This window comes from Chelon labrosus, assembly GCF_963514085.1.
Source record: "Chelon labrosus genome assembly, chromosome: 6".
Classification (NCBI taxonomy): Eukaryota; Metazoa; Chordata; class Actinopteri; order Mugiliformes; family Mugilidae; genus Chelon; species Chelon labrosus.
This window is the reverse complement of record NC_140342.1, coordinates 24,671,741-24,683,405: the sequence shown is the minus strand read 5'-3', so window position 1 is coordinate 24,683,405 and position 11,665 is coordinate 24,671,741. Positions and strand designations below refer to the sequence as shown.

General features: G+C 44.0%; 1 protein-coding gene across 1 annotated transcript; it reads right to left on the bottom strand.

The window, feature by feature from the left end:
- Positions 1-6,743: 6,743 nt before the first annotated feature.
- On the bottom strand, positions 6,744-9,224 carry LOC311488898 (gap junction delta-4 protein-like; the record flags this gene model as incomplete). The annotated part of the gene is made up of 2 exons (XM_084545760.1): positions 6,744-7,855; positions 9,161-9,224. The coding sequence occupies 2 exons, from the start codon at positions 9,222-9,224 to the stop codon at positions 6,744-6,746; spliced, it is 1,176 nt and encodes a 391-aa protein (XP_084401886.1).
- Between the last annotated feature and the right edge of the window lie 2,441 nt (positions 9,225-11,665).

Here is an 11,665-nt window from a genome sequence, read left to right as displayed (position 1 = left end):
TCACTGAAAAACCCTAAATGTCCTCTGTAGATAACAAAATGAGTAAATACAGTAGTAGTTCAGTGGGTGGGAGATATTCAGGTTTACAGATGTCCTCCACAAAGGACAAATATGAAGTCCTGGTAGTCAGGAGCATTTTTAAAACACAGTATCTGTGTTCCGTGTGCCAAATAGTCAAACTTCACATTGAATGTTTTTGATATAAACACATTTCTGCTGTAGTGATTACAACTTCCTGGTGGGCTCTTGATCCTTCCTGGATTCGGTGTCCAGTCAGGCACTAAATGACATATCAAATGGGTGATTTCTTGCTGCACATACCAAATTAATTCAGTCGGAATGCCAAATACGGAAGTAAACAAATCAGCAGCTTCCTACAGGAAGGCCTAATTGTTGGGCTCTGACATGTGTCAAATTTATCTCCGATAATTACACTGATCAGATGGCGAGAGAGCGAGAGAGAGCAGAGGCCTGTCTGCGAGAACAAATCGCCCTGCCTCTGCTTGTTAGACGGTCCCTCTTCCAGTGGTGTGCATGTGTTTGTGTTGTGGCGTGTAGGTGGGGAGGCAGGGCGAGTTCCTTCAAGCCCGACAGCAGAAGAAAAAAAAAATCAACAGAGGAAATGGGTTGAGAGGTTGAGCCTGATCCATCTCCTGCTAACATAAACAAGGCGCCGCTGACTTGCCCGTTCAGGAAGAGCTCACCGCCAGCGGATCCTGCCGGTGGAACCCAGAGAACCCGACTCCTCTTCATTGGCCCCAATTAGGATGTTTATGAATGCGCGTCTCCGTCTAATGATCTAATTAGACGTCTGACTCCGATTGGGCCGGGGTAAATCGCGTTATGAGACGTCTGAGCGGCTCACACGGGCCGTTGAAGGTCACATGGCGATGGGAGGCCTGTAATTTCACAATGTACACAGAGCTGGGTGGGAAGCGCTTTGCTTTCAGTGACGGCTGATTTACGACGTAGTCCAGAACAAACAGGGCTGAGTGACAGGCCAGATGACCTCACTGCGTTTAGCCCACAAAGCACACTGGGATAGGATGACACATGACTCAGAACGGAAAATACATGAATCACAGAGGTAGCCCGCTTAATTCCTTCACATAAAAATATCATTATTGGATGATAACCTGAAGGTTCTGCACAATGTTGCAACGTTCCGTCACTAAGCTGATGCAGTGAAGGTTCAGGAGGTATTTATTTTTAAGCCTGTATTTTTAAAAAGACCCGTCATTCATCTCAAATGCTCTCATTGTGTGCAAGGGTGAAGGGCCCAGAGGTGAGAGGTCAAAGGTCGTGTTTGTCTGCCGTTCACTTCAGGGGCAAGAAACGAGCAGCCCATGAAATAATTATTACCTTAACTGGATTGGCTGATCTGGCCGAATGGAAATTTAAAAGATACTTGTTTAGAGGCTGCATGAACACCGATCAGCCACAACATTATGACCACTGACAGGAGAAGTGAATAACAATTAAACCGTCTTGTGACAATTCATTGTTCTGCTGGGAAACTTCTGGACCTGGCATTCATTGGTGTGGATGTTACTTAGACATGTAGCACCCACCTAGACCAGACCAGGCACCCCCGCCCCATGCAAGCAGCCATCCCCAGCAGGATGCAGCCTGACACACACAAAAACGCTTTAGGAACAACTAAAAAAAACAAAAAAAAAACATGAAGACCATCACAAGGTGTTGACCTGGCCTCCAAATTCACTAGATCCCAAACTGATCAAGTATCTGTGGGATGATCCACAGAGGCCCCTCCCCTCAAAGGCCCCCCCGCTAACAACATTGTGTTGCCAGACACCACAGGACCCGATTGGTGTATGTTTTAGTCAGATGAATGTGGTATCATGCTCTATTCCTCTCTTCTCCTCTCAGGTTTTTTCTTAGTGCTCTGGGTTTTGTAAAATATCTTGAGACTATTTGAATAGTTAGTAAAGCTATATCAATAAAATTGTAATTAAACCTGAAAGATTTTTTTCTTTCGGCGCTTCACCTACGCCAGGAACAAAAAAGGGGGACTATTCTGCCGCTTCTGATTCCTTTTAGAGCATTAAGCTGCCGCTCCAAGTCCCTCATCTGTATAAAAAAGTGGCATCATGAGTTGCTGAACTGCATTTTGGATCGAACAAAAGAGAGATGATGAGTTTTCTCTGCAAGGTTGTAAAATGTTTTTATTAAAAATGGAGCGCACAGGACCTTTAGTTGTCACCAAGACAAATTCCATTTTCATTTTCATGGTGTTTTTTTTTTTTATTTTCTGTCAGCAGCAGCAGCAGCAGTCTTCAGCAAATTAATTTGTTAGAGCAAAAACAATAACATTTAGTCTTCGTCTTCACAACGCTCCTGGATCATTCTGTGTCTTCTTCACTGTACAGTCCCTCCATCATTAACTTCAAAGGGGGACAGAATGGATTCTGTCTTTTAAGTCTTGGCCATCAGGGACAACCCCATCCTCCCATCCTCCCGTTCATCCCAACTTACAACCTCACAGGTGAGGAGGGTGCCGAGCGATCGATAGGCCTCCGACGCCTTCTTTGATGTGCTGCTGTGGTCAGCGTTGAGGTTTCCCCTCCTGCCTCTCAATCTCCTCCGTCCGTCACCCATGAGATCTGGACCTGAGGCAGGCCGGAGATCGATGGAGAGTGAAGCCATCGGCTCAGATTATCTATCCTGGTCTGTGTCGATTTGGAGCAGAGAATCTGCAAATGAAGCACTTTGTCTCAGAATAAGACGTCTGACAGTTAAAAATATGCATGTATATTTAAGGATTAATTAATGTCATGACTTTTAATTTGTAATATTCAGTCTACACATAATAAAAAGCTTAATGGTTTTTTAATTATAAAACTTGAAATGTTAACATATATTTCAAGTGATATTTTAGTCTGTATTATAATATTGATTTGGCATCTCCCAAAAGATTAAAGGTGATGCAACTTTTGAGTTTTTTTTAAAACCTCTAAATTGAGCATTTTAATATTAGATGTGTTATGGAGGAAAAAGTAAAAAAGAAGTGCAAACTTTAATACAACTTGGATCATTCCTGTTTTTTTTACTGCATTACTCACCGCCGACTACTAGATGGCAGTAAAATCTCCAATATTCTTAAATTACATGTGAATAATGATTTGAAAGACTGCTTCATTCAACAAAATATCAACATATTAAACAATAAGCATATTTTTTAAGAACTTCTAAGCATGTATTTTGCATTTAACACAACAAGATCAAACATATTCAGACAGTCTTTAGTGCAGCGTCACTTTGGTAAAGGCCTGTGTACTCCTTCACCATGGGAACTTCTTCAGTGCACAAACCAGGTCTAGAAATAAACACCTTTGCCCGGTTTGGTGTGGAAGAACTTGACTGGCCTGCGCGGGGGCTCTGAACTCAGCCCCGTTCAACACCTTTGAGATAATCTGGAACGCTGGCCGTGAGCCAGGGCTTTCAAGTGGCCGTGCTGTCGTTGCTGAGTGGGAGCAAATGTGTGACGGTGGGTCCGTAGATCTGGGAAAAGCTTTCCCAGAAGAGTCGGGGGCCGATAGCGGCAGGTTAAAGCCGGTGGTCCTGAGATGAGATGTCCGACTGTCAAATATGGGAAATGCGTTTCAAGTCTATTTCTTCTTATTCTTAAGTTCTGGATGGAGAGCTGGGGTTTTAATAGCAGCAACTGTCGGGGGTGCCCACATGAATCTCATGACTCTGTCGTGACTAGAGTCTGTCACACCCAGATTCTTATCTGTAATTGGACAAATCTGTTTTGGTCTGTTTTCCTTCTCCAATTAGTTGTACTCAGTCCATCAGTGTCCAGAGACACCAGGCTCAAGGTGTGAACGGGGACGAAACGTCTAGTCTACAGATGTCGGGCCTGTTCAGACCCTGCATTTAAAAACGATCTGGGCAATCGGATACTTTCATTTGTAAAGTCTTACTTAAATTAATTTATTTTACTACAGCTACAAGGACAGAATATTTTAAAAGGCTCTCAATACTAATAGGTGGTTCAGGCTTCTGCGTCAATTTGACGCCGTAGCTATGGTGACAGCCCAGACCCCACGCAAGAGCCGTGATTGGTCCGCTTGGTAGTAGCATGTTTCCGCTTTAGTATTTCCGGCTGCTTCTCCATCTCCGCATTTTTTTTAAATTGATTGTTTTGGATCAGTAAAGATGGAACACATGGAGGAAAGGTTAACTGAGGAGGTTCGGAGATACAAACATTTGTACGACTCGTCTTCGGCGAAAGTTTGGTGAAAGTTTCAGTCTCCATTGTTGAAAGTGAAGCAGGAAGTAGAAACAAAAATGAACCCGACTGGCAAAAGAGACACAGCACCGACTAGTGTTTGGATGGTGTTGTTACAGAGTTAGCCAGACTGATGAGGCACAAGTATAAATGTCTCGCGTAGGTTACGCCGTCTAGTCCCGCAGAACCTTAAATGAGCCTTTTTTTCTGAATGAATGAGGCAGAGTTGAGTATAAGTGGTCTTTAATGTGACTCAGGATGCATTGCGTTCACACCATAGACATATATACATAGTCTGTGGTTCACACTACCAGTGAAACACAAACCCATGCGACCCAGACCACCTAGGTGGAGAGGTGAATCTCTTCTGTGTTGAGGCATGCTTTGTGAATGGGTTGTTTTATTTCCCTCACTGTATATGTGTATGTCTTCCTCACTACCCCAGATACTCCAGTATCTACGTAAGGCGTGACAGCGTTTCTCCTCTTCTTGTTTTCTTCCTCTCTCTGTTCTGAGATATCAGACATTTCTTTTTCAAATCTGTTCAAATTTCTAGATACGAACCTGTTATAAAGTCACCAGGATACTGCCAAGGACACGTAGCTAATAAATCATTTTCTCTGAGTGTCTTGTGTGTGACACGATGTGAGAAGGTCACCAGCAGCAACAACAGATGCATTCTGTCGTCTGACAGACTCTGTATTGTGTGAACCCGGGTTGACGCAGGTGTAGGGTCAAAGCAAGCTCGTCCCGCCCTTTGACCTCCGCCAGTGACGGTGCGGTCCCTTCTCTACGAGGACCCAACCGGTGACGGGCCACCCTGCTGAAGTCTGAACAGATCTCAGCTGCCACAGATGCCGCAGCAGAAGAAGAATGAGAGGGGTATGCCGCATGTGTCAGGGTCACGGCTGCACTTGACGTAACGTGGCTGTGTTGTTGCGTCGGCGGCCGACGTTTTGGCAAGACGTCAGATTCTATTTTCCAGAGACAGATTCGCCCCCGGCGACCCCCCAGAAGACAATCAGTAACGGAAAATGAATGAATGACCCCATGGGTAGTTTGAGAATTTATGTTGCAGATGTCACATGAAAATATAATGAAACACTTTTATCTTTTTTGTTCTTGTATTACTTTGATACATACACCGATCAGGCATAACATTATGACCACCTTCCTAATATTATTTAGGTCTCCAAAACAGTTATGACTCATCAGAGAATGGACATGGGCCTTCTGAGGGTGTCCTGTGGTGTCTGGCAACAGGATGTTGTTGGGGGGGGGGGGTCTTTAAGGGGAGGGGCCTCTGTGGATCATCCCACAGATACTTGATCAGTTTGGGATCTAGTGAATTTGGAGGCCAGGTCAACACCTTGTGCTGTTCTTCATGTCTGTTTCCCAGCAGAACACTGGGTTGTCACAAGATGGTGAATGTTATCCACTTCTCCTGTCGGTGGTCATAATGTTGTGGCTGATAGGTGTATCTCAGTGTGGGACTCTTACGGGACAATCGTGTTGAATGATGGCGGTGTGAGCAAGCTGCAGGCCGCCTGTTATCCGAGTCGCGTTGGCTTACGTCGGGTCACGGCTGGGTCGTCCTGCGGTCATGTGAGAGGTCAGAGGTCAGGTCAGTGTTTCTGTAGCGGCTGCCTGCACTCAATGATCCAGACGACAGCTGAGAACTGTAACTGCTGCTTCGTCAAGGTCACCCCAGGTTTTTTTTTTCCCCCTTTTAACTCATTTCTGACAAGACGTAAACACCTCGGGCTGCTAAACAAACTGGAGCTGCACAAAAGTAAAACGCTGTCAGTCGAGTTTACTTTACTGTAAAATGATTTTAAGTTATCTGCTGTCAAGAGCAGGCGCAGCTGCTACCTCCATAAAGATGATTCACGAAAAGTTTCCTCATATAAAACCTATGTTCTCCAAAGGGATTTGACGCGCATACATCTGCAAAGAAACATTTTTTAATTTTAACTAACATTTTCACACCTGACATAAATTACACAGTGATTTACATTTGCATTTAAATACAAGGGCATCTCTCAGACTCTGCGCCATTTATTAAAGCGGCGGTGGTTGATTTTTCAGCCACTGGGGGGCAGTGTAACACATTGAAATTAAATCACATTATATTGTAATGTTGGCGACACGTGCAGCAGACATCATCCTTCTCCTTTTAGCTCTGGTTTGGCCTCCACCAATGTCCGAGAACCTATTTCTGCCTAGTATATCTATTTCAATAAATAAAAATCAACAAATTTCCCCAAAAATCTTCTTAAAAAAGGCTCAAAAGCTCCACAAAGCCATTTTTTCATTGCTCATTCTTAATAGTTTGTGTCTTTTGACACTGTATGTAATTGTTTGTGAAATTACTCTTTTGTTTTCTGTCAGTTTTCATGCAATAAAAACACAGATTAATAAAAGTGTTTGTTTATTCGTCCAGCTGTAGGGGTGATTACACCCATGCTCGCCTGTCCTTAGATTCTGATTACACCCATGCTCTCTTGTCCTTAGATTCGCTGCTATCAGAGTGGTGTCCCGAGTTTGCCCCCTCTGGAGTGTACTGGCTCATCTTTTTGACACCTATGGGTGTCGTGCCCCCCGGGTTTGGTAATGGTCCCCTATCTGGCCGGGGAGATAACGGAGGTCTGAGCTGGCTGTGGAGGATGTAGTGAGTTGGCGCTGCAGTGCTCATGCCAGACGTCTCCACTTTGCCGTCTTTGCTTTCCGGGCTCTTCTCATTGGGGAATTCACTAGTTTTAGGTGTGTGCCCGCCGTTCGCCTTTGCATGAATTAGCTCGCCATTTGGCACAACCCCAGCGGAGAGGTTTTCATCCGTGAGACCATTCATCTTTGAGTTTCTGCTAGGGCTTATTCTCCTGGTTAAAAGACCGTCGTTGTCGTCCGTCACAGTTGTGGTTGTCAACATGCTGCTCTGCTCTCCTTTGCTCATCTCCTCCATCAGCATCTCCCTCTTTCTCCTCCACCTCACCATCGCCTTCACGGAGCTCATCAGGTCGACAACACTGAGCAGGATGGACAGGGAGGCGACACCGAGCATGAAGTTGAGCATCAGGGTCTTCTCGGTTGGTCTGGAGATGTAGCACTCCACCCCAGACGTGCAGGGAGCCTCGTAGCACAAGTAGCTCTTAGGAAATGTCAAACCAAAGAGAAAAAACTGGCCCGCGCCGAAAACCGCTTCGAGAAATATCCGCAGAATTACAACTAGGAAGTAAGAGCAGTAGAACCGCGGCACGCCCAACTCACGCGTGAGGTCGTGTTCCCTTGAGGAGCTCGAGTTCTCGAGGGGGAACGGCGAGCACCCTCGACTCCAGTAGAAACTTCCAAAGTAGGCGTACTTCAGAACCTTGTGCATGACGTAGGTGGCGTAGACCAAGTGGGGAAAGCAGAGGAGAACGAGGTGGAAGAGCCAGAGACGGAGGACGGAGACGGGAGCGAACGCATTGAAACACACGTTGGAGCAGCCGGGCTGGAGGGTGTTGCAGATAAACTGCTCCTGCTCGTCGCTGAAGAGCGTGAAGCCGGCCAGCAGGAGGACGAGGAGACGTAGAGCCAGCATCAGAACCCACCAGGTTTTACCTGGGATGGAGAATAGATACCAAAATAAAATACAATATCAAGATGGAAAACCAAAGATCTTGACTTATATTAAATTCTATGTATAATTAAATCGATCAGGCATAACATTACGACCACCTTCCTAATATTGTGTAGGTCTCCCTTGTGGTGACTCATCAGAGAATGGACATGGGTCTTCTGAGGGTGTCCTGTGGTGTCTGATCAATAGGATGTTGTTAGTGGGGGGCCTTTGAGGGGAGGGGCCTTTGTAGATCATCCCACAGATACTTGATCAGTTTGGGATCTAGTGAATTTGGAGGCCAGGTCAACACCTTGTGATGTTCTTCATGTTTTTGTTTTAGTTGTTCCTGAAGTGTTTCCTGCTGGGGATGGCTGCTGCCATCAAGGAGTGTCATTGCTATGGGGTGGGGGTGCCTGGTCTGGTCTAGGTGGGTGCTACATGTCTAAGTAACATCCACACCAATGAATGGTCCAAAAGTTTCCCAGCAGAACATTGAATTGTCACAAGATGGTCAATGTTATTCACTTCTCCTGTTAGTGGTCATAATGTTGTGGCTGAATGAGGGAACAATAATGATAAAACCAAGCATATAGGATAGGTAGGATTTAACTAAATTTAATATTACAGATTCATAAAAATAGACTTTAAATCATTTGATTGTATAAATAGCAGCAATAAACAATAAAATTATAAGAGAACAAATATTTCTCCAGACGTATACCATGAAGAAGCATGCAAATACCCCCAAATCTAAACCAGGGTATAAAGCAGGGATGTGTAAAAAAATACGGTCCATGGGCCAAAACCGACCCGCCAGAGGGTCCGTTCTGGCCTGCTGTTTAAGTCACTGAGACCAAGAACTAAAAAGCTGACAGCAGCGATGCAGAAACTGCACTTAGTTCATAAAATGGTTTGTAAAGACTAAAACAATCAGACTGGGTTGTATTTAGCCCCTGAACTAAAATGACTCCCCTGGTACAGAGGGCGTTTTCCTAAACTTCCTTGTGAAGAATTAGAAATGAAACATTCTTAAAATTTTAAACATAAATTTGTTTAAATCTAACAAATACAAGAAAAACTCCAAATGTCATATTGGGAAATATGGGTTAAATATGTAACACCCCATAGACTGGATTGTTATTTTCCCAAACAGATGACTGTACTGTAGAGAAACGATCACTCCTGTTACACAGACTTTCTTTTCATTGTTTGTTTCTCTTTAAGAAGATCTGTAAATGTCTAGCAGATGCCAACTACCAATAAAAAAGAAAGAAAAAAAAAAGAAAACCTCCAAATAGACTTACCAATAAAAGACACATTGTGACTGATGGTGATGAAGAACACGTCGAACGCTCCCATCACCCTCATTCTCGATCAGCTGATCCCGTGAGAAACAACCTCAAACTCTCCCAGCAGCTTCTTTCAAAGCCACAAATCCCAAATGCACTTGACGTTGTTCCGCCGAGGAGTTGCCGTTCCCCTTCGACACTGTTCCCTAACTACACTGCCGCCTCCCCCCTCCCGCCTCTCACAGCTTGCTCAATAAATACACTCACCTCCGATGTGGTGTCACTGCCTCTCACTCTTGTCTGCAGAGGCCAGGACCTGTGGAGTCTATTCTTACCAGGCTGCCATCAAAGCATTGTTGGGATGTCAAGGTACAAGTCAACCTTGTTGGAAGCTGCCAGTCAGCTTTGTAATGCACGGTCGTAAACTCAAGTTGAGCCGCCGAATGACGCTGAGACTGCCTGGATTTCACATAAAGGTGCCACAGGGCAATCAGTACACAAGAAACGCTGAAAGAAGAAGCTCTACGAGTCCAGTTGCTCTTCTTTCAGCGACGTTTTTGGATATGCAATGGTGTTTGAAAAATGCACAAAGTCTGCACATCAGCATTTTGAGACACAGATTCTTTTGAAAACGAGATCGTTCCTTTTATTAAAAACACAAATCAGCATTTACCATAAATAAGTTACAGGTAACCTGTCCCAGTTTCTGAACTCTTTTTACAACTGTACAAATCTGTTAAAATTTGACAAATGAGAAAATAAAAAATAAAAAAAAACCTTATCATTTATTACCAATAAACCCAGAAACTAAACTTTAAAGGAAACCAAAGTATACTTTTGTGCAGGATGCGGAACCGGCTTGTTGGTCAGAGCGTAGCAGGATTAGAGAACTATTAGATCATAACTGCTTTGATAAATCACCGTCTGGAAATAAGACAGATTTGGGGTTTTAGAGAATCTTGATGCTCAGCAGCCCACACTGGTACTGTTGCCTTTGGTTCATATTATTATTAAAATGTTCACTTTGTGTTTCATTGGTATAGGAAGTAAAGTGGAACTACAAATATATATGAAGCTGGAATCTGTTTGTGGGTTTACCGCCAAAGTTTCAAAGAGTTGCACGACATGAATCTCCTAAACCAAAGAGGACACGTGTATGTACACTGATCAGGCATAACATTATGACCACCTTCCTAATATTGTGTAGGTCTCCAAAACAGTTGTGACTCATCAGAGAATGGACATGGACCTTCTGAGGGTGTCCTGTGGTGTCTGGCAACAGGATGTTGTTGGGGGGGGGGGGGGGGGGGGCTTTGAGGGGAGGGATCTCTGTGGATCATCCCACAGATACTTGATCAGTTTGGGATCTAGTGAATTTGGAGGCCAGGTCAACACCTTGTGCTGTTCTTCATGTTTTTTTTAGTTGTTCCTAAACTGTTTTGTGGCTGCATCCTGCAGGGGATGGCTGCTGCCATCAAGGAGTGTCATTGCTATGGGGTGGGGGTGCCTGGTCTGGTCTCGGTGGGTGCTACATGTCTAAGTAACATCCACATGAATGAATGCCAGGTCCAAAAGTTTCCCAGCAGAACACTGAATTGTCACAAGATGGTCAATGTTATTTACTTCTCTGGTCATAATGTTGCAGCTGATCGGTGGTATCGGTATTACTCAAGCATCAATCAAAGAACATTTTAATGTATATGAAGCCATGGAAAGATGCTGGAATAGCACCCTACGACTTATGAGACTGGATATTTTTTTAAATTATTTCCAAATCAAGTGTACAGGAGATGTAATATATCGTAATCTCCAGTGGCTCTATAATGTGGAATAAATAAAATCAAAGGAATGTCAGGGCCTTCTCTCATCTGCTGCTTTGAGGTTGGACTGCATGTCTGGAAATGTATTACATGAAAAACGTAAAACACAAGAGCAAAGGAAATCTCCTTTAAATGCTCACAACTGTGTCTGGAAACAGAAGCCTCGGTGCGATCCTGTACACTGACCTCACTTTTCTGGAGCCACATTAACGGCACACTTAAAACTCAATTTTTATCTTCTAAGCAAGAATTTCTTATGCCAGGAAGAAGCTGAAAAACTTCTGCAGCTGCTAAATAATGTACCAGAGTTAGCTAGAAAAACAAATAACTACGGCCTGTGCTTCCAGTAAAGAGTTGTTAAATCGCCCTGCATGGTCTGCTTGAGAGTTTTTTTGAACCAGCCTCAGATAATTGGGAAAAGGGCGTCCATATTCCTCAGGTCGCCACGACAATAGTTAAGTTAAAACTTCTTTTAAACATAGTTTCTGTGGCTGCTTCTCTTGATCTTAGCTGACGCTTTGTGCAGCCACCTGCAATCAAATGTGCTGATTTACTGCAAATGTGTCGCTTTTCTTTAAATTGTGAGCTTATTCAAGTCCAAATGAGCCTTTAAGTGGAAAGAAGTGCAGTATATGTGTAAGGTGCAACATAAGACTTCATCTTTATCCCTCTTCTTGCATGCCTGGTCATTGTCCAAGGT